The sequence below is a fragment of the Amblyomma maculatum genome, chromosome 3 (genome assembly GCF_055883805.1).
Source record: "Amblyomma maculatum isolate TAMU_Amacu chromosome 3, ASM5588380v1, whole genome shotgun sequence".
Classification (NCBI taxonomy): domain Eukaryota; kingdom Metazoa; phylum Arthropoda; class Arachnida; order Ixodida; family Ixodidae; genus Amblyomma; species Amblyomma maculatum.
In genome coordinates, this window is record NC_139346.1 from 39022307 (window position 1) to 39044619 (window position 22313).

General features: G+C 48.2%; 1 protein-coding gene across 1 annotated transcript in view; it reads left to right on the top strand.

Moving 5' to 3' along the window:
* Positions 1 to 22313, top strand: part of LOC146194596 (E3 ubiquitin-protein ligase RNF10) — a 66917-nt gene that overhangs the window by 10885 nt on the left and 33719 nt on the right. The window contains exons 2-8 of the mRNA XM_084597460.1: positions 5197 to 5417; positions 5885 to 6072; positions 7036 to 7299; positions 8608 to 8756; positions 9701 to 9849; positions 17851 to 17964; positions 21368 to 21467. Of these exons, the coding sequence (XP_084453586.1) occupies positions 5197 to 5417; positions 5885 to 6072; positions 7036 to 7299; positions 8608 to 8756; positions 9701 to 9849; positions 17851 to 17964; positions 21368 to 21467 (1185 nt within the window). The remainder of the gene's footprint in view (positions 1 to 5196; positions 5418 to 5884; positions 6073 to 7035; positions 7300 to 8607; positions 8757 to 9700; positions 9850 to 17850; positions 17965 to 21367; positions 21468 to 22313) is intronic.

Sequence of the window (22313 nt, forward strand, 5' to 3'; positions counted from 1 at the left end):
ACTCCTTGTCAAACACCTGATTGTGACAAACTCCAGACCCCTTTCATTTGACAATTAACAGTTGTTCGAGGCCTCTTTTTGACATGGAGGAGCAAAACCTGGTGTGCATCTTCGTGACTTTGCTAAACATCCTTTCACACTCTGCATTACTGCGTGGGAGAGTGAGAATGCTTAACATAACTTTTGAGAGCTTATCATACTTGAAAGTACGATCAATATCCTGAAAACTGGCAACAGAGTGCCCTGCTCATCTATGCACTCCTGAATGGTTACTTCTTGATCAGAAAAGCCGTGAAGAGACTCTTTGCTTTAATAGTGGCTTGATCCACTTCAGAGTTAAAATACCCACTAAACTTTTCGTTGGTGTCAACGATGCTCGCTAAATCCTTATTCTTCTTTGTACTGAGATGAAGCAGAATCCCCGATGACCAGCATGCGCAATATTCACATCAAGCGGCAGTAGGTGCAGAAAGCGTACCCTTCACCTTTGCTATATTTACGTATGCAAAAAAAATCTGTTGAATATTTGGACATGAACACTTGAAAGTATTTCTTGTAGACATCTCTCAATCGTACCCGCAACAACTACGCTGCCAACACAGTAAGCCTAACAGCTCGATAGCCTCGACTAGCTAAAAGTTGACTATTTCGATGACGATGTAGTCATACTTTATTGAACGGGCATGATCTGATTGGAGTAGAAGCGCCACAAGAGGTGTGGCAAACAAATAAGATGCGCCGTGGAGTACACAGCCCGCCATGAGATGGCGCAGGTGGCACAAAATCAGCTGTTCGCGTTTTTACATGTCTACTCGGTCTAGCCCTGCAACCTGTTTTTAGTCAACACACAAATCGAGAAAAATTGTAAAATGAGAGTGGGCGCTACAGTACTTGTAAGAAAGCACTGAAAATCGGACACTTTACAGTAAAATCGTAAAACTTAGCATGTACTGATTGAAACTGCATATTGATACAAACTATAATCGACGACGAAGCGGAGACAATCAGTGGCGTAGACGATGAAGTGGTTGCTGGTTGGCATAGACGACGAAGTTGGTTGCCTGGAACCGCGCTCAGACCACTCCTCTGACCACTCTCGGACTTCGTCAGTCCTGTAAGCTCAGGGCGTTGCCTGAAAGTTTGGCGCAATACCCGTTACAATATATATTGCACTCGTAATTAACCTAAAAAAGTTAATTGGGGACAAAGGACTAGCGTTGTTGTCAAAGGATAAGAAATTTTTAGTGTCACTGGTGAGCAAAAGAGCACGTGTACGACTTTCAAGACAAACAGCATGAGAATTATAGACATTGATCACTCGTTTTTAGAAATGCTTCTGACTCAATTAGTTCGAGTCGATGGCAGCCCTAGCAAAGGCTCGAAGGTAAAATGTTCGGTTCTTGAATCGCTGCATCATCTTGATAGATGCGTCGAGCGGCTCGTGATGAACACAGTGTTACTTTGGCTCTAGAATATCATGCCTCTCAGCAGGCATTTTTCATTTCTTCTTTACTTTCGACAAGTGTGCAGGGCAGTCAAGAAATCTTGTTGACACTGTACCTTTCGCTAAGACACGGTCTCCTCAGTGTAAGTACAAACCTGGCCCTGTACATAACTTGCCACATTTTCGACACGAGATGAGGCTCGAAAGGCTTCTCACCTAAAAGGTCTGAAGGTTGCAACAAATGGTCCTTACAAAACTTGCCTTAAAAAATGCGTTCACTGCAAGCAGATGACGACTGGCGTCCACATTTCTGCGTCACTACTAGTAGTGAAACTGCGAGACTTGTGCAATGTTCGGAGAGCAGAAAAAGTGGCGCGATTGGTACACCTTTCTCTTCTTACATCATTTTAGTCTCCCTCTTGGGTCTTTTCCACGTCCACTTCCGGTTCTTCTGTTTGCTAAAGAAGATATTCAGGATTCTAAAGTTATTGCACTCTGCAAACTCAACTAACTCTCCCCTGCTATTCATAGAACCAGTGCCATAGTCACCCACCACTGATCTCCAGCCTGCTTTTTCCCTTCCTTGGCATTGAAGTCACCCGTTAGTAAAGTACACAGACGCTTTACTTTTCCCATTGCCCTTTCAACATCTTCCTAGTAGCTTTCGACAGCCAGATCGTCATGACAAGTGTAAGAGCATAGATCTGTACAACCTTCGGCTTATACCGCTTATTAAGCTTAATTTAAATGCTTGCCACCCTCTCATTAGTGCTATAGAACTCCTCTATATTATCAACTATCGTTGGCCTAAAGTAGAGCTAGGGTGCAGCCATATTAAGGTGAAAGCCTTTAATGCCTCGGGCTGTGGTAGACAAAACGTGTCCCGCCTTTGTGCCGTTCTGATTGGGCGAGGCGGGATGATGTCACAGAGGTCGCTACCAATCACAGAGCACTACCACAGTATGTGCGACTGTGTGCCTTATATGGGCCATATGTCAATCAATGATCAATTACTAATTAATGAAATAGTTACTCACCAATTGATGACTAATTAAGTAATTCACAATTTATCTAATTAATGATTATTAATTGCATTAAGTGATCTTAATTACTAATTAGTGCCAGTTGCACAGCAGAATGCGGCACTCAGGCTTTCACCTTTCACTACTTTAGTCGCTGAAGTCCCTCGTAATGTTTTAAATCTTCGCCACCACTCTGTCTTGGTTTCCACGGTTTTGCGATGTTATGCTGGCAACGTGGGTTCCAGAGAAGCCAAATCAGCGAAATTCCAATCCATCCAAAGTCAAAAAAACGTCGCGCTTTTTGCTCGTGGGCTCAGAATCTCGTCTCCCTGATCACATGCTTGTCGCATCTTTCGCAGTAGATTATAGCACAGTTACTTCCGTTATCGCATTTCGCACGATGGCAGCGCACCAAGCTCGGTAGGACGCTCGCCTAAAAAAAGCTATTCCGATAGCAGAAGAAATCTGAAATTCTGCTACAGCTTGACGGCTAGACATTACTAATCTACCTTACATGGGTGGCGGATGCAGCGGGAGGCGATTTTTAAATGTGAACCCATTACAAAAAAATACTAGCTGTGGTTTAGCTTGTTGTTAAATCTGGAGTTATGCGAGAGAAATCTGCATGGTTATGCTTAGGTTTGGCTTCAAAGTAAAGACATGGCTTTTGCACATAGTAGTTTACTGTATAGTTCCAGCTTTATTTATGCCATAGGGGAATGACTTCACGTATGAGCACCCCCTTGCCTCTTGTCGTTGACCATTCTCATTCGGGTGTAGAATTCTAGGGGTATGACATTGTCTCTACGTCGAACTCCGGGGCACGCCAGCGTCACAACGTTCGAACGAACCTTCTGTCTTAGCAACTCACTGTTGTCGTTTGCCTCTACCAACTACAGAGTTATATATTTTTTCATTCTCTTCTCTTTCTTTTTCTTTTTCTTCTTTTATTCCTTCTACTTCTTTTTCTTTTTCGGACAGGCACTGCTAAATGCCGAGACTGTGGCCAATGTAGCTCTCGCTACAAAAATTGTTTTGTTTGGTTTGTGACGTTAACGTTCCAAAGCGGCTCTGGCTATGAGATACGCCATAGTGGAAGATTCTGGATATTTCGACCACCTGGGGTTCTTTAACATGGGTTGACATCACACAGCACATGGGCGCCTTGCTTTTCACCTCCATGGAGATACGGCCACAGAGGCCGGGATTCGATCCTGCATCCTTGGGCGCACTTGTTGTGAGCCTTAACCACTGTGCCAACCCGCAGGTGTGCTTCAAAAAATGTTCAGTCAACCTTCTTTCTGCAGAAACTTTGAAACGCTGGAATGTAACTGCGCAGTCTCCTTGATGCAGATGTCTAGTAGCATCACGCAGAATTAATAGAGGTTTTGTTTCTATTGCAAAACGACAGTTTCCTAAGTTGCTTTCTCCTCTGATGGTCCATAACTTTTGTCATAACTGCTAGCCTAACTTCTCAGTGAAGAGGTGAATATGGGCAGGAAGTGCTCATGCCTTGTGAAATCATGAATGTGGTGCTTTAACTTCACTCAGTTCTGTATCCACAGCACTGAACAGAAGGACATCTTGACAAATCAGTGCGATGAGAAAACTGACAGCGACTTTTGTTACAATTTAAATATTCTCAGCAGTGCTTGACTTCATGTAAAGAGTGCTTTACATGTAGCGCTGCCTTTAAAACCTTGTAATTTTACGCTATGCCAACAAGCACTGGTTTAAAGGGACAGTAGGCTTTTGGAGCTCCGTCGTAGTGGCTCAGCAGTTAGGGCCTCATCCCAAGGATACAGCTGCAATCCTGGCTGCAGCGACCAATTTTTGGTGAAGGCAGAAGGCAAGACGCTCATGTGTACTATGCGGTATCGGTGCATGTTTAAGAACTCCTGTTGGTCGGAACCTCTGGAGCCCATCACTGGCATCCTTATAGCTTATCCGCAGTGGGATATTAAACCCTGTAAACCAAATCAAACCAAACCCGTTGAATTCTTCCTCTTCCCTCGCATGAACAGCACACTGCGCAAGAGACATGTCTGGTATGACGAAGTGACTGCTTGAGTGAAGCTCTTTCAGAACACTTAGGATGAGGTGTTCTACAGCAGTATATGTGGCACCTCTTCTACCAGTGGCAGAAGTGCACGTCCCTTGGCAGGAAATGTCGTATTTTATTGTGTGTGTTCCTTGTCACTAATGCAAACATTATGAATGCCCCTCAGAGGAGGAGGAGGAAACAACTTAACGCACTATTAAGCGTTGAGAATGTCCTGGGCCAGAATGTCCTGGGCCAGAATGTCCTGGACCAGAATGTCCTGGGCCAGAATGTCCTGGACCAGAATGTCCTGGGCCAGAATGTCCTGGGCCAGAATGTCCTGGGCCAGAATGTCCTGGGCCAGAATGTCCTGGGCCAGAATGTCCTGGTCCAGAATGTCCTGGTCCAGAATGTCCTGGTCCAGAATGTCCTGGGCCAGAATGTCCTGGGCCAGAATGTCCTGGGCCAGAATCACCTGGGCCAGAATCACCAGGGCATGTGGCTTTAGTACACTTGGGGTTGTGTGTTTAAACTGTTAGCTCGCTTGTCAGTTGCGGTGACCAGTACTTATTCACCACCTCACGGGATTTGAGTTATAGCCAGCTTGCTTGCATAATGCTGTGGTTGGTTCACGGGAATATGGGCACTGTGTGCCCATTGATTGGACCCCCTCTTCTCTGGTTGTGCAGATGGTTCGGGCAAGCAGCAGCAGCAGCAGTGGCCCGGCAGTGGCGGCCCTGGCGGTGTGGGTGGCCGCCGGGGACGATGGAGTGGGGGAGGCCAGCAGGGAGAGGGGGGCAGCCGTCGGCCTGCACCCCAGCGCAACCGCACGACACCCGACAAGAGGCCCCAGCCCAAGGGGCAGCCCCCACCGGCTGCCCAGGCATCATCACAGGGACAGCGCAGTCAGGTCCGCCGCCCTCTCCTTTTCCACAAGGCAGCTTTTGTGTGACGACTTGATGCTAGTCGTTAGGGCATGAAGCTTGAGGGTTAATGCAGTGCACAGTGTGGAGGACTTCGCTAAACTTGCTATTCTCTAACCAATGGTCTTGCTGACAAGATAGTGATGGAAGAGGCAGCTAAGAAGGTGTTTTAGCTTGCCTTTGGCTGCCTTGGCAAAAGCAGAACGGCGGTTTTAGTGTCATCACGATTGCTGAGGTTGTTTTATGTGCTAAGAATTGTTGCATTGTGGTTGACTTTCAGTGGTTGCCTGTCTCCACTATTTTTGTGGTTTGTTAACGTTTTGTTTTAGAATGTCTACTTTGGATCAGCCAATAAAGAGGATTGAAGGGCCAGTGCTGACTGCTGAGCCTGCAGAGAAGTGCAGGGTAGTTAGGTTTGGTTGCTTCTCACTGGGTGGCCCTGACGGGTGCGCAGGTAGCACGCAGCCTGCAGGATGACAGTGTGGAAGAAGCGCTCCGCAAGGGCAACAGGAAGGTGAACCTGAATCACCTGCTCAAGTTCACTCTGACCCCCCGAGAGAGTGACCACCACCACTGGCCAGGCCACCGCTCTGGGCGAACACCACCCGCCAAGCACTCAAAGGAGCAGTTCCTGCAGGCCAAGTGAGTTGCACAGCTGTTGTGCTGCCTGAAACTGTGTATTAATGCTTGCTCACCTTCATTCTCTGGAGCCATAGAGAGTGTTCTAGTTTAGTCCAAACAGCAAAAATGGTAGCTCTTCTAAATGGCTGCACTCGTAGATGCAGATAACTTATGTCTTCTCATTACACTTAGTTAACAAGAAGCAACTGCATTTTCCTTGTTTGTCTACTGTACAAACCGTATATAGGTCGAGTGGGAATATAGGTCTACCCCTTTGTCTTGCAGCAAAAAAAATAAAAAAAGATGCCGACATGCATATATTTTTAATATCGGTTGTTCCTTCATCACCAGACCTATGATCTCCCTCCGAACTTTCAACAGCGTTGTTGGAAGGTGGCTCCTTATTGCCCGCCGCCTTCCACAGTGTGTCATGTAGTTCCATAAAGCATGTTGCTTATACAGGATTTCATGAAAGATTGCACGTAAACAGCTGATCTGGCCCATGCCAATACCACCCTCTCTTTTCTGAAACTGAGTGAGCAGTCATGTTACCGTTCGCTTTGGCGAACACCATGCCTTTGTAAACTCCCTCTCTCTATGTAAAGCCTTTGTAAACTGCCTCCATGTTCTGGATTGAAGTGCATGTGAAGACAGATGTGCTGGAGAATGACAAATTCCAACTGCAGGATGTCGATACGGCTTTGACTGTCTGTTCACAAGCCTGCACACCACATGCTTCCAGACTGTTCCTCTGCTAATGACCGCTATGTAAGACGAGGGGCTACTTTAGCTTATTTTTTTCTAGAAAATATCTGTACTTGTACTTTGGTGCAGCTGGCCAGTGCATCTTGGACAGAAATGAGCATAGGCAGTGGAGTGGAATTTGCGCTCGAGCCAAGGAAAGAGAAAAGGAAAGAATCTTGGCAAATGTTGAGGTTAAGAGCTTATCATCCGGACACACCTCCATCCTTGTGCGTGGTGCAGTTGCCAGTTTGTGGTGCGTGAGGGCACCGTGCGGCGGTGGGACCCCGATGTGCCCGTTGCCTGGGAGCTGGTTCACGAGGTGCGGGTACTGCACGAGCAGGAGCGCTGCCCCGTGTGCTTGGGCGCCCCGCGAGCTGCCCAGACACCCCCCTGCGGTCACGTGCACTGCTGGTCGTGCCTGCTGCACTACCTGGCCCTGTCGGACCGCCCCTACCGCCCCTGCCCCATCTGCTACCGGCCTTTCTCCGCGCAGCAGCTGCGCCGGTGGGTGCCACCTGACAGCCATTGTTCCCAAAGGATGTACTGCCCGTGCATTGTCTTTTGTGCTTCAGTAAGGATGGCACGGGGTGACTTTGACTTGAAGCACAGATGTAGATGCGTCATTAGGAGCCAAAAGAGCAGTGTGGATTAGATTTGTCCCTGTAGAGCAGGGGTTAAGATGCCCGACTACTGTGCCAGAGTACCTGGATTGGAACCCGACCGCTGGCAGCTGCGTTTCGATGGAGGTGAAAACGAAGAGGCACCCTTGTGCTGTGCAGTGTCAATGCACGTTAAGATCCCCAGATAGTTGAAATTACTCCAGAGTCCTCCACTATGGCTTCTCTTTCTCTTTCCACTTTCACTCCATTCTTGCCTTCCTCCCTTCCCTTATGGTGGTGTTCAGGTGTCCACTGAAGCAAAGGTGACTGATACGCCTTTCCCTTTCTGTGAACCAATTATTATTATTATTATTGGTATTTTTATTTCTAATATTATTATTATTATTAGAGAACGAAGAAAGAGCTGGAAAAAAAAAAATTGGAAGAGTTCAACGCTGCTGAACCGAATATTGAGCAAAAGCAATAGCTGCAGGTGACCGAGCAATCTTCTAATTCTTCTTCTTCTTCCCCAGCCCACACATAAAGCCCCGCTTTAACCAAGCCGTATGAATGTGCCTTAGTGGCCTTGAGGGGTAACGAAATGCCAAGGTCCTGGCAGGCTGATTCTAACATAAGTGTCCCATGTGAAACGAGAGACCCATGTTGGCAGCTCCTGCCAGCTTGGGGTCGTCTACGGGGGTAGCCTAAAGGTCAAAGGTCAATGGTGGTCACCGCCAGGCCACACTGACAGCTCAAACTGCGAGCAGTATTGCTTTCGCTATAATAAGCTAATATGGAACTGTTAATATGAAGCAACCGGAGGTTGGTGGGGTGGATATAGAGGGGAGGACAACATTGCTGATAAGTTGTGCAGGGAATTAGAGCAAGTGGTGAGGGCTGGCACGGTTGAGGTGGCAGGCTCAGGAAAGGGTCAACTAGTCCACTTGCGATGTGAGTCCTTGTGTGCAGATCCTGTGAAACCTTTTAATGCTGGTGAGTGTCCAGTAGGCACTCTCTTCAAGTGGAAAGGCTTCAGGGCTCGGTTGAACGTTTTTTTCCAGCCGAGATGCAGCATGGTGAAGGGTGCTGTGCTGGCATCCTAGAGTGGTTTTTAACACCACCGGAGCAGAGGCTGTGGACATACGATCAGAAAAGGGCAGGAGCTCCTCCATGCAATGTTATAAAAGTAAATGTCTTCTGGTGGTGGATGCAGGGTGGTAGCCCAGGAGCGGCGGGGCTACCGGCCTGGGGATGAGATCACCATGTGCCTGATGCGTCGCCAGAAGAACCAGCCGGGTGCCCAGCCTGCGCCAGCCGATCTCTGGCACCTGGACCTGCTTGAGCCTTTCAATGTGGACCAAGGTGGGCACTGGATAAGCGCTGGCCAGTTTAGTTGCATTGCCTGGTGTCCTCTGGTGGTCTTCTTCGGTTGATCACGTGAAGGCAGCACGGTGCTCCTCTAGCCATGCTCTTTTTTTGGGGATTGAAAGGTTCATCAAGGATGCCTGCCCCCTTCCAAGAAAGGTTCTGACAATCTATAGTTTGTTTGCATTGAACTATTGGCATGTAAAACTGATAAAAGCAATTTTTTTTCTTGTGAAATGCCATGGTAAGCTAGCCCTTTCTTATTCATAGGTCTTATTTTTTGCAGCAGCTCTAATGCTTCAGGTTGTGCTTCCTACTCATTTTTTAGCCAGCATTCTGAGCCATGCTTGTGATATGGTGGTATACTTACTTCCATCATGCACTGGCTTCTCAATTTTGACTGTCTCATAGTTATATATTTCTGCCATGTACGATGCAGTGAGCTGCTACAGTGATAGAAGCAAGACAAGTCCTTGAGACACTAGAATTAAAACCTAGGGACTTCTTTAGGGTGATATTATAAACTGTGTGATCAATGCCAGGGTAGCCAAAGCAGAGTTCCAGGAAGCAGAAAGGCTTCAGTAAAACAACCGAGCGAGATGGAAGCAAAGAAGCTTAGGCGTGTTGTAGTTCTGTCAAAAAAGCCTGAAAACCATTGAAATGCAAATTATGGGAAATAATGTTCTGTGGCCTAGTAGGAATATTTCCTTAGTAGGAATATTTTCTAATAAGGAAGCAAATCAAACTCTCTGGATGTTAAATGCATGCCTTCTGCATCTATTGAACTAGAGAAATCATAGTACGAAGTAAGTATGTTGCAGTTCATTTCTGTTTGCTATATAGGGGCACTTGCGTTTTTCTGAGATTTTGTTTTGTGTGTGTGCATTTTCTGTGGATCTTCCTGCTCTCCCTGACCTATTTCTCCTCTTCCTCATGTGCAGAGGAGCGCCTGACGTGCCACCAGCGGGTGCTGGTGGCCTGCCCCCGGCAGCTGGGGGCCATGCTGGACCGGGAGGAGTCCGAGCTCAGGACCCAGCTGCTGGAGGAAGGGGATGCCCCAGAGGCCTGCTTCGTGCAGGCCGCCCTCCAGGTAAGCAACAGTGGTGTGAACAAGATTTCTGCTTTTCATATTTTGATGCCCAGTAGCCCTCACAGATGTAACAAATTATGTTGGGGATGGGTAAAAACGAGATTTCTTTACGCAGTAGCCTTGGTTCTTCTCATAGCTGCGTCTTGTTGAAAAATGTTCTGGTATGCTGTATGGTGTTAGTACGTGTAGTACATGTTGAGCCCTATGCGATGAAATTAGATGGAGCCCTCCACTGCAGTGTCCTACGTAGCTTGAGCCACTGTGATACATTAAACTCTACAAAACCAACTGAAACATTATCAATACTAATTTTCAGTATTGTAAATAATACTCATTTCACAATTTCACTTATGATCAGTTTTTGTTACTCATAACTGTATACACTTAAATCTCGTTATAACGAATTCGAAAGGGTGCCAAATTTTTTTCGTTATAAGCATTAGTTCGTTATAGCCACTAACTAATAATTATGAAATTAAATATTGCATACGAGGGTGCACTTACTGCAAGTAAGCCGTAGCCGAGGTATCAGCTTCCCGCTGCGGCCGAGTGGCTGCGTCCGCGGCAAGAGCTATCGTTCTTGCCTGTATCGCATACAGCAAGAACTAGAATCAAACACATAAGTACAGATTTTATTGCCTTTCATGTCGATGGCGCCAACCTTTCATGTCGATGGCGCCAACCTTTCATGTCGACGGAGCAAAAAAATCCGTGATGCTTCGCTGCTGTGTTTTTCTTAACCGAAGCACGGCCTTCTCGGCAGCAGCAGCTATCTGGAGCCCATCTTCTCCGTTTTCGTGGCCGCCGAAGAAGCGGCGCAGCAGGTCCACCGCGTCCAGCGCCTGGGACGATGTCGGTACATCACAAGCAGAAGGCGGAGTGTCGTTATCCCGAGCGACACCTTCATCGTCGCTTCCTTCGGGCTCCAGGGCAGAAGGCACAAAGTCGTCGTCAGCCGGCTGCTCCGTTGCCACAACGTCGGCGTCCACGCCCACGTAGTCGCAGAAGGTTTCGCCTTCACACACGACGCCAGCGTCATTGAGCTCCTTCCATAACGCTACAGCTTCGTCTGATGCGGCGGCAGCAGTGGCAGCAGCAGTAGTACCACTGGGTGCGGCTATTTCGTCTGCTGAGTCGTCGCTGTCATGGTTACTTCCGTTGGCAGCAAATGATGCTCGTCGAAAGCAGTTGGCGATGGTGCTGGCTGTCACATCCATCCATGCTGCGTGAAGCATCTCTATAGCCATATACAAATCGACCTTCGTGTCGCGGCTCAACTTCATGTTGATCAAAAGTCGGTCTATAACCCGCTTCCGGTACCCAGCCTTAAATGACATTATGACACCTTGGTCAAGGGGCTGTATAACTGCCGTGCAGTTTGGGGGCAAGAACCGAAGTTCAATGTTTTTTAGCCCCACAGTTGTGTGGTGAGCAGCGCAGTTGTCCAAGAAAAGGCATATCTTGCGATTCTCCTTCTCCAACTTCGCGTCCCAGTCACGTAGCCAACCAGCAAAAATTTCCCTGGTCATCCAGGCCTTCCTGTTTGAATGGTAATGTGGCTGAAGTCGCCTCTTTCCTTTAAAGCATCGTGGCGACGCACTTTTTCCTATTACCAAAGGTGGCAATTTCTCGGAACCGTCCATATTCGCACAAAGAAGCACAGTGATGCGGACCTTACTATGTTTCCCGCCGCGACAAAGCTCGCCTTTTAAGGACAGGGTCTTCTGGGGCAACATTTGATAGAACAGAGCAGTCTCGTCAGCGTTGAACACATCCTTCTCTTCATATTTCTCAAGGAGAGGACCAACGTTGGCTTTCACCCACGCCGTTGCAGATTCTGTGTCGACGGCCTGGGACTCGCCAGTTATGACCCTGCCAACGATATCGCGGCGCTCCTTAAAACGCTGCAGCCAGCCATCGCTTGCAACAAAACTGTCATGACCCATGATGCAAGCAAAGTCTCTCGCTTTTCTTTGCAGCAATGCCCCACTCACGGGCAAATTAGAAGCCCTTGCGTTTAAGAACCACTTGAAAAGCGCCTCTTCCACGGCCTCAAAGGCGGGAGGCCGCAGCTTCTTGCGGCTACCTTTCACTCCACGTACAACAGCGCCAGCGACGGCTTCTTTCTTGCTGAGGATGGTAGAAAGCGTGCTCGGCGCGATGCCGAACTCACAGGCCACTTGAGATTTCTTCTTCCCTGACGCAACAGCCTTAATTATTGCTGCCTTCTGCTCCAGGTCGATGACTTTTCGTTTTCGCTTCAAGTTGCTGCTGCCGGCGCCTCCGCTCATGTTTCTGTCACGAAACTGGTGACTTGGTCAACTCGGCGAAGAAAGCAAACCGACTGCCCTACGCGGTGGTTAAACCTAGCTGATCTAGCCCTACAGACCGTGAACAGGCGTACTGTGTACGAAACAAAGCGAGTTATGGCGTGCGGAAGTGCGGAACGGAACGGACTGAGAGGCTTGGCTACTTGGCCAGCTTGGCCTGGCTCGGAGCGTTGCCGGATGGTAAGGGGCTGCCGCGGGAGATTCGAACTGCCGCATCGGAGGTCCACAACGCGCCGTGCAGTTTATCAAATATATTATTTTGTGTGCAAAGTGGCCGGTCAGTTGTCATTTTGGAATAAAAATTTTTCGTTATATCCGTTGATCGGCGAGTTTTTTTCGTTAAAACGAAATTTTAAACACATTGGTTTCTATGGGGACTTTCAAGGGGAATTACGATTCTTTTGTTAAATCCATTATTTCGTTATAAACCGTTACGCTATAACGAGATTTAAGTGTACTACAGCACTGTCGCCCCGCCGTGGTGGCGCAGTGGTTACGGCGCCTGACTACTGTTGCCAGTGATGTGGGATCGAATCCCGGCCTCGGCAGCCGCTTTTCGGTGGAGGCAAAAAGCAAGGCACCCGTGTGTTGTGCGATGTCAGTGGACGTTAAAGAACCCCAGGTGGTCAAAATTTCCGGAGCCCTCCACTACGGCGTCTCTCATAGCCTGAATCGCTCTGGGACGTTAAACCCTACAAGCCAAACCAAACTACAGCACTATGCTTGGTACGGCACTTTCATGCCGTCATGTCAGGGCTGATTTCAGTGTTATGTCACTCTTGTACCCACTTGTTAGGACAGTGACCACTTTTGTCTGGGCAGTGTAGTTCACGGCTGTACAGTTCTTGGCATACGCTGTGATGCTACTTACCGTATTTATTCGAATCTAAGCCGATAGTTTTTACTGAAATTCCGAATACGAAACTGAGGTGTCGGCTTAGATTCGAGGATGTGGCTGCACAATCGCCATCGCCATCGCGGTATTGCGCAGGTGACTAGCGTTGGTAGCGTTGGTCTGTGGGTAGGCAGGCCTACTGCAATTGCTAGCGTGTCCGTGGACTCTCCGTGTGGTTCTTTCGATTCGTGAACTTCGTTTCCCGACGCGATGGCGCCTACAAATAAGCGGTGTCATTATAGCGCTGCTTTCAGGCGGAAAGTTGTGCTTGCGGCGGAAAGCTCGTCCAACCTTCAAGCGCAGCGAGAGTACGGCGTGGACGAAACAAATATCCGCCGCTGGCGAAAACAACGCGACCAGTTGTTCAACTGCGCTGCAACCCGAATGGCATTTTCCGGACCCCGCAGAGGCCGTCACCATATGGTGGAAGAAGAAGTCGCCAAGTTTGTGAAGACGCAGAGGGCCGGAGCACTTCCTGTAACTACAGAAGTTATTCAGGCGAAGGCACGGGAGGTCGCGAAAGCACGAGGCATCCCGCGCACTACGTTTAAGGCAAGCAGAGGCTGGCTTCAAAGATTTATGAAGCGTTTTGGTTTCAGCCTACGGCGACGAACGTCAGTGTGCCAGAAGCTGCCCGGAGATTTTGAAGAGAAATTAATTTCTTTTCAACGGTACATCATAAAGAAGAGGCTTGAAAAGGGGTACGCACTTGGGCAAATTGGAAATGCCGACCAGACCCCAGTTTACTTTGATATGCCCATGGCGTACACAGTGGCCGAGAAGGGGTCAAAAGAAGTAAAAATGCGTACTGCGGGCTACGAGAAGCAACGTTCAACCGTAATGCTTTGTTGTACTGCCGATGGACGGAAGATGCCACCGTACATCATCTTCAAGCGGAAGACTCTTCCTGCGAAAGAAGTGTTCCCGAAAAACGTCATCGTTCTTGTGCACGAAAACGGATGGATGACTGCGGCAATGGTCGAAGAATGGATTAGACTCGTGTGGCAACGTCGACCAGGGGCATTGTTGTGTCGGGACTCCCTCCTGGTCTTAGACTCGTACAGCGGACACTTGACGGACGGCGTGAAGGCTGCACTCTCACGAGGTGGGACAGATGTAGCTGTAATACCTGGCGGCATGACCAGTCAGCTGCAGCCGCTCGATGTTGCCATCAACAAACCCTTCAAATCTAGGGTGCGCAAGTACTACACTGATTGGCTGACAGAACAAGACCACGAACTTACTCCGACAGGTCGCATTAAACGCGCATCGCTAAGTCAAGTGGCCAATTGGGTTGCAGCAGCGTGGGAAGATATTCCCGCGGAGATGATCGTGCGGTCATTCCGTAAATGCTGCATTTCAAACGCCCTGGATGGTACTGAGGACAGCGCGCTGTGGGAGGAAGACAGTGATAAGGAAGCTTCCAGCGAGGAAGACGACGAGTGATCAGTTGGCCTTCATTTGATTGAATAAATGTCTTTCTAGTCCTGGGTGGTCTCTTTCTGTCGGCTTGCATTCGAGGATTTTTTTTTTTTTTTTTTTCGGGTTTGCGAGTTTTAGGGGGTCGGCTTGCAATCGCGGCCGGCTTAGATTCGAGCAAATACGGTATACAGTCGAAGACCGATTTTTTGGACTCTCAACGGACCACGAAAATGTCTGAAAAATTGGGCAGTCCGAAAAAACAAATGTGCACCAAAAAAGCTCAATTTATTGCCTATTATTCACTTCGAGGCCGGAAAAAGTCATCGGTGCTTTTCTGACCACGCTCCGCTTTCGTGCTAACAGGTCTGCCTGAATTTCGATTGCATCAGCTCAGGTTGCATCGGCAGGTGAGTCATCGTCGTCTCCGCTCTCAGACTCCACAAGCACTTGGCGAATAATTTCTGCATCTGTGAGCCCAGCGCGCAGTTCCAACCCGTGGTCCACGTCTGTGAACTCTGAAAACGGGACGGCCGATGGAATTTCGACGCCAGCAGTGCGAAGGTCGTGAGTGAGCTGCTCACTGCCTGACAGCTGCTCGACGATGCTCTCTTCGTCCAAAGCAGCTGACTCGTCATTCAGCACAAATCCCACGGGGCGGAAACAGTTGTGCAGCGTTGTAGGTGCTACAGACTTCCATGCATTGACGAGCGTACTAAGTGCTCCAAGCAAATTGACAGAGTAGGTTTTCTCCACTGTCGAGGCATACCACCACCACCAACCACTGGATCACAACACCGACTCTGTTGAGTGCCTTCTCGCTGCCCCGTTGCACGCAAAAAAATTAAAAAAAAAAAATACTTATAAAATTTGGAAACAGCTTCTTGAACTGAATCCGATTCAATTAAATGCGAGCCAAAGTAGCGACAGAACATAGTTCTCACATCAGCATTACTACGGCTAGGCCTACTCGCTACGCTCGGCAGCGCAGGTGAAACGCGCAGCAAACGCACAGAGGAACAGGCAGTCGAAGCGATCATGCTAAAAGAAAAAAAATATATATAATAAAGCATTTTGGTGGCGAGCAGCGACGGCAGCGACGTCCCGGAAACGGAAGCTGCTAGGTAAATAATATAGCCTCGATCAGGCACTATAGTTCAGATGAGGAGCAGCACGCAAGGCCAGCACCGGGTTCGAGGCTATCGAAGGAGAAAGTAAACAAACAAGATGGCTGCGACACCGCTCAAAATGTGTGACAGTTGGCCCGGCTGACGCTTGGAATGTCAGAAAAATCAAACAGCCCTCCTTAGAGTGTCTGAAATTTTTAGCAGCATAATACATTCAATTTAGAAGGTATGGGCTGGGGCCGGGAAAAAGTCCGAATAATCAAGCATGTCCGAAAAATTGGGTATCCAAAAAATCGGTTGTCAACTGTAATAGAGAATGTTCGGAAAATCGGGAGCTTGAATTTTCGGTCTGAGACTGGCACTTGTTGTTGGCTTATGTGTTGCAGTACCAGGTAAGGTAGGAGGAAATGGATTTTTATATAGAAGACAGAGTACAAGTCACCGTTAAGATAGCATTTAGCTATCATGCTTTCCAATTATTTTGTGGCAGTGGACTACGCCCGCCGCGGCGTGATAAATCGAACCAGGCTTGTGCAGTCAGCCATAAGTTCGCTTCCCGCCGCCGCAGGAGCTATCAAAAGATAAACACGCTGGGACGTTATCGCTGCGCAGCATCTTGGCACGCTGCCAAGAAATGAGCTGTGGATGAGATGACTGGAGTGGCGCGCGCCATCCACATGCAAGCAAAAACGCTGGTGATTTCTGCCGCGGCGACACAGAAACCTTGTTTTGAGCTGCCGCGGTGGCTCAAACGGCAGAGGGACGCAGTTCCAACAAGTTGGAAATTGTTTGCTCTGTCACTGCCGCTTGTCGCTGAGATCGCTTAATTGCTTGCATGTGAGCGAGCTGGCCTTAACGTTTTATTTTTCCATATTCTCGAGTGCAAAAGTGGAGGGTGGGCTCATTATACGAGTGAGGTGATTACGCGACAAATGCGGAATCGTTTTTTCGCATCGTGAGTGTCATCACAAGCCGATTTCTGTATATCGAACTATTTCACAATCCCCTTCGAGTTCGATATATCCGGGTTCGACTGTATTCATCTGCCCCCTACAGATCAGTTTTATACCACCGTCACACAGGCATTTCGAAGGCCTTCGAGTCGATAGACAACCGGTTTGAGGGCCTTCAAACACTGCCACATGGGTGTTTTTAGTGGCCATTGAGTCGATATCTATCGAGTCAACGGAATAGCTCAGAACTCTGTCGAGGTCTCAAAGGTTTTCGAACATCACTCAAGGTTGCTAGCGTTAACCCTAGGAGCACACTCTCGTGCACAGCGCATTTATGATATGAAAACATGAATAAGTGTTATTATTTCATATATTTATTTTATGCAGCAAAATATTAGTGTGCGTTGAAGGCCTCGCCTTCAGAAAAGGGGTCCGCGAGCCACGGTCTCACCCGACGAGTGACAATTAGTCCCAGTCTCTTTTAAAAACACTAGTTTATTTCCGGATAATCACAAAAGCATTCAATAAAAGGAACAACAAACAAAAGAAACGCCACTGCGCTGGAGACATGCTGTTGATGCACACGACGATATACTGCCAAATATAAAACCTAACGAGGGTCAGGGCTTCACCGCGGCAAACAAAACACACTGGCGCGAACAGGGCGAGCGACAGGGCCAATGTGCTAGCTGCGGCACAACAGATATTGCTCCTCGCATGGCAGCAGCTCGTTTCTGCAGGCACTTCTTCCATCTTAGTGTCGCTGGTCTTCTTTCCGTCGTCCGTGCATACCCCGTTGACCGGTGACGCTCGCTGGCCGCCGTGCGCTGGCCTCCCCGCCGGGGCAAAAGGCCCCACACCTTGCTTACGGCACGCTTATGACATTTTCGAACCTCTTCATTCGTCAGGGAATTCGAACTAAGATAATCACAAAAAACCTGGAAAGGTTGGGGATATTAAAAAGAGTGGTTTGATAGACACCTTGTGCTGTGTCATTAGTAATCAGCTTGAATTAGAACATTCATCGTTCACACACCTGGACACAACTGCCTTGTGTGAAAATTGTTCCCTCTCTTGGTGGTCGATAAGTGTTTCCAGAGGGGAGGGGTGGGTGGACAGTCACAGCAATTGCACTGTAGGCCTGCGACACTTGGTGCTATTGGACGGAGAACAAGCTTCGCAGGTTTTCAGCGCTCCTTCTAAGGTGACCATCAGTGGGCACAGGTGTTGTTTCCAGCACTCAGGTGTGTTCAGCTAGCTTCTACTCTGTGTTGCAGGCACTTCAGCAACGCAGGCAGGGCCTGGAGAAAGAAGTGGGTCCGCTGGACGTGAATGCCAACAGCCAGCTGCAGCAGCAGCTGGTGACGGCCGATCCCCAAGGCAACTTGCAGGTATGGGGTCGCCGAATCTGTCAGGCCGTTCTGTTATGAGGCCATTTCATGGCGGAGAAGGTGACAGGGCCGGGTTGATCTTGCCAGGGTTTCAGATGAAAGTCTATTTTCAAATTTGAAGGGAATAGTGAGAGGAACTATAGGTAGAAATGTGGCTGTAAGCACGATCAAAATGCCTGGATGGGGCTAGAACGTTGTCTTAAGAGACTTGTGCAAATGTGTGACAGTGTGAAATTTTATTTTGGTCATGGTAGAAGAAAATAGCGCAGGAGAGGGGAAAAGACACCTTGATGCAGTTTTTTTATTTTGGTGCTTGATGTGTTTGGACGAGGTGTTCCCTGTCAAGAATTTGTCAAACATAATTCTCATTTGGATTCATCAAATTGTTCTCTGCATGTATAACTAACTAGGCTTGCAAGCTATGAATCATTTTCTTAAAAAGTGCTAATGTTCCTGTCAGTCTTAAGGGTCACCACTGGCAAGCACCTTCCATTGAGTGAAGTAGGATACAACACTAGCATTGCTCTGTGGTGTAAAGTAACGCCAGCACTGGCCTAACGCACTGCCGGGGTAAATCTAGCACTCCTCTCTCGTTGTGTGTTGAAAACGTTATTGATGTCTTCAAAGATACTTTGTTCATAAGTTCATAAAAGCCTTCAATTTGTAGCAATCCTTGTGACTTCTATGTAGGGAGTGGTCTGGCATATGAAATCTGTGATTGTGGACTCTTGTGGTGCAACTGAGGCGCATCAGTACAGTCAGAGCAGTTGATGCACACAGGGCTCCAAAGAAGTCGCAGTCAGATTTATTTATAAATTTTAATGACTGTAGCAGACTCATCTTATTCTTGTTTTGAAGATAACTACAGGTGAGTCCCGCAGCGGGGCGCGGGACGTACAAAAAATTTTGTTTCAAAATTTTATTGTCGAGAATTTATAGACTTGAGCAAAAAAAAAAAATTTATTTCCAGAAGTTCGTAAGCATTGTCTGCTTGCGTTTCACTGCCAGCGGTCACGCGACTCTCACGAGAGCCATCACAACATCGTCATCATGGTAGCCCAGGAACTTCCTAATATCATCGAAGGCATCCATCACTTGCGACGAGGTTGCCAAGGCGGGTGAATCCTGGGCGGAGTCGTCTTCAGCATTAGACGGCGGCTGTTACGGCTCGCCAACACTTTTAATGATGTCCTTATCACTGAGCTCTTCGTAGACTAGCACATCTGTGTCAGCGTTGAGGAAGTCGTCCAGCTTGATATCGCCAGGGACGTTTTCTGCATTCTGGAGGGATTTTCAGGCCGTACTGATCCCAGGAGTCGACGATGATGGGGCGTCATCTTTCGCGGCTGTAGCGGTGCTAGTTGCCTCCTGGTCAACAAGCCCGGCGTGCTGGAAGTGGTTGTAGGTCAAGGTGGACCGGGTCACGTTCCTTGCAGCAGCCATCATCTGAAGAGCCATGAATAGGTCTACCTTCGTCTCCCTGCCAGTTTCGATGTTCAAGAGAATCTGCTGAAGCAGCTTCTCCCTATAAGTGCACTTCACGCTTCGAATGATGCCTTGATCCAGCGGCTGAATGATCGAAGTGCATTTCAGCGCTTGACAGCTTGGCATCGTCAATGCGGGAGGCAGAACAATTTTCCAAGAGCAAAAAAACCTTTCAGTCTGCCTGTTCATGATGCGGTCAAATGCCGTAAGCCAGTCCGCAAATATGGCACGGGTCATCCACGACCGCCTGTTAGCGATGTACCTTAGGGGAAGGCTTGTGTTTCCCTTGAAGCAGCGCGGTTTGGCACTTTTGCCAATAACTAATGGGGGACGCTTGTCTGACCCATCCATGCTTGTGCACAGCAGCACAGCCACCCTTTTCTTGCTGTGCTTGCCACCCTGGCAACGCTGCCCTTCAAAATCTATAGTCCTCGCTGGCAGCATCTCATAAAAAAGGCCTGTCTCATCTGCGTTGTAAATATCGGACGGCATGTAGCCGCTCAAAATATCAGCCGCGTTGTCTACCACCCATTCCGATATGCAGCCAGTGTCTGCGGAACTTGCTTCACCGCTCAGAACTTATCCCACTATGTTGTGCCTCGCTTTGAAGCGATTGAGCCAACCTTTGCTGGCCAAGTCATCCAGGCCTAGCATACAGGCATAATTGAAGGCCTTCTACTGAACAGTGCTTCCGCTAAGCGGGATGTTCTTGGCTCACGTTTCAACGAACCAAGCGTAGGCAGCCTTATCAATCTCCTCACACGTTGGCTGCGTCACCTTTTTGTGTTGAGCTAAAGTGCCCAATGCAAGTGCCTTTCCGATGCTTTCTTTACTCTTCAATATCCTTGACAACTAACTCGGCGCAATGCCAAAATTTGCGGCAATATTCAGGTTCAGATTCAGTCTCCCTTTTTCGGCGATAATACGAGCTTTTTCTTCTAGCGAAAGAAACTTCCGCTTCTTCGCTGGCGGTGACATCCTAAGAAATTATCAGCGACTAGCAGAGACGAAACCATGCTGAACGATGCACTCATGAACGACAAGGACTCACAAAGAAAAATGGTAATGTGGAGTGGGCTTCTTCCTGTAGCGCTTTTCAGCCTTGCGCTACTTTTTTTTTTTTCTCTGACGGCACGATACTCCGCCCACCAGTCCTCAGCCTGCCTGAAATGCGCTCAGTTTTTGGCAGTTCACGCTAGTAGATGACTTCATATTTACGTGCTGGCGCATATTACATGTGCTTTCGAGCAGCCCCTCTTCGCTTGGAGGCCGCGAACGCTTGCCAGCCAACACCGCTCGCACATGGTCATGACGCGATCATAAGCACGGTGACCGTGAGCACCATGACCACGAGCGGCATCAATCGAAGAAGCCCAGCAAAAGCAAGGGCGGACTCGTTTTTTTACACGGAGAACAAAGTTAGCCAATAAGCAGGGCTTGACGTCACCTTGAAAATCTCGTGGGTATCTGAAGGGAAAAAAAGCATATGAGCGGAGCGCGCAAGGAGGACGTGTGGTATGGGTGCACCCCCCCCTCCCTCAGCAGTCTGCAATGCAAAAGAAAATTGGCGGCGGGAACGCGAAAGTCTTTCTCCAGCTCCCACCTTCTGATGACAAGACGGAGGGGCCACTCACCCGTGAAAATGTGCTCGCAAAGTACTTCGTTTTTGAGGAAATTTTAATACATTAAGACCTATGGGTGTTTCACGGGGAATGCAAAATACTTCATTGTGGAGAAAATTTCATTAAAGCAGTGTTCATTGTACCGGGATTCAGCTGCATAGAAAACTACCAATGATCTGCGATTTTGGAGCACTGCACAACTCTGCCCTGTATCGGAATTCATACTTTGATGCGTCAAATTCTGGGCATTCATTACGTTCTGTCCTTAATGGCCGCCTGTGTTTGTGCTGTTCCAGACACTGTCAACTCATGGTGAACGAGAGGACTTTGCAAAGACTGGCAATGACGATGATGCCAGGGATACACTGCCTGACATGGCCCACGGCCTACCCTCGGGTGGGTATACTAGGAAGCAGAACTTTGCGCTTTACTGTTCTGTCATTTGTGTGCAAAGTGGTAGTTGAAGTGCTTAAAGCGAGAAAAAGTTAGGGATGAAAGTGTGGGCGTTTGAATGTCAAATAGTAACTCTCAAATCGGCTCTAGAAAAAAAACATCGAATAAACTACCAAGCTTTGTTCAGCCGAGTCAAACGTATGCAGCACCTTGATATGCAGCCTGGTATGCAGCGCCTGCGTAATAGAGCAGGAAAAATGTTCGCTACATCGAATGTCCCTGTAAACATTGCAGAGGACTGTTTGCGTCACAGTAATTTTATCTAGCAAATGCTTGGAATGTGGATGTTTATAAGGTAAAAACTAGGAATGGGAATGCCTGCCAGAATCGTCATTGCCTCCGTGGCCCTTTTCACAGCGTGCGCAGTAGCAGTGGTGTCTTTGCAAATGGCGCTGTCGCGTTTTGAGGATGCTTCATTGCATGGATTGTGTAGTGATGTGCATGTGGTCAAACATCCACAAAGTGCGACAGGTTAGCTTACCTGGAGGCACAGCGGAGGCATGTGGATATAAGAGAGAAATGCACGCAGGTGTTAGAATGGTGTGAAGCCGTTTCAAAATAAAGACCAATTGCACATAAAGCAATGTCCGAAAAGGTGTGACAAGCCGATGCTCATGGTAGAGTAGAGCGTGGGGTGTGCGGGCAACATTATTAACTGGATTATCGTTGGCTTCGCGGGTTGCGCCTCAATGTGACCCTCCATTTTCCGTATTTACAAACGTCCAATGTTACAGACTTACATGGGCATTGGCTGGGACCACACTCTATGTTAGAATTATCTGAATTTTA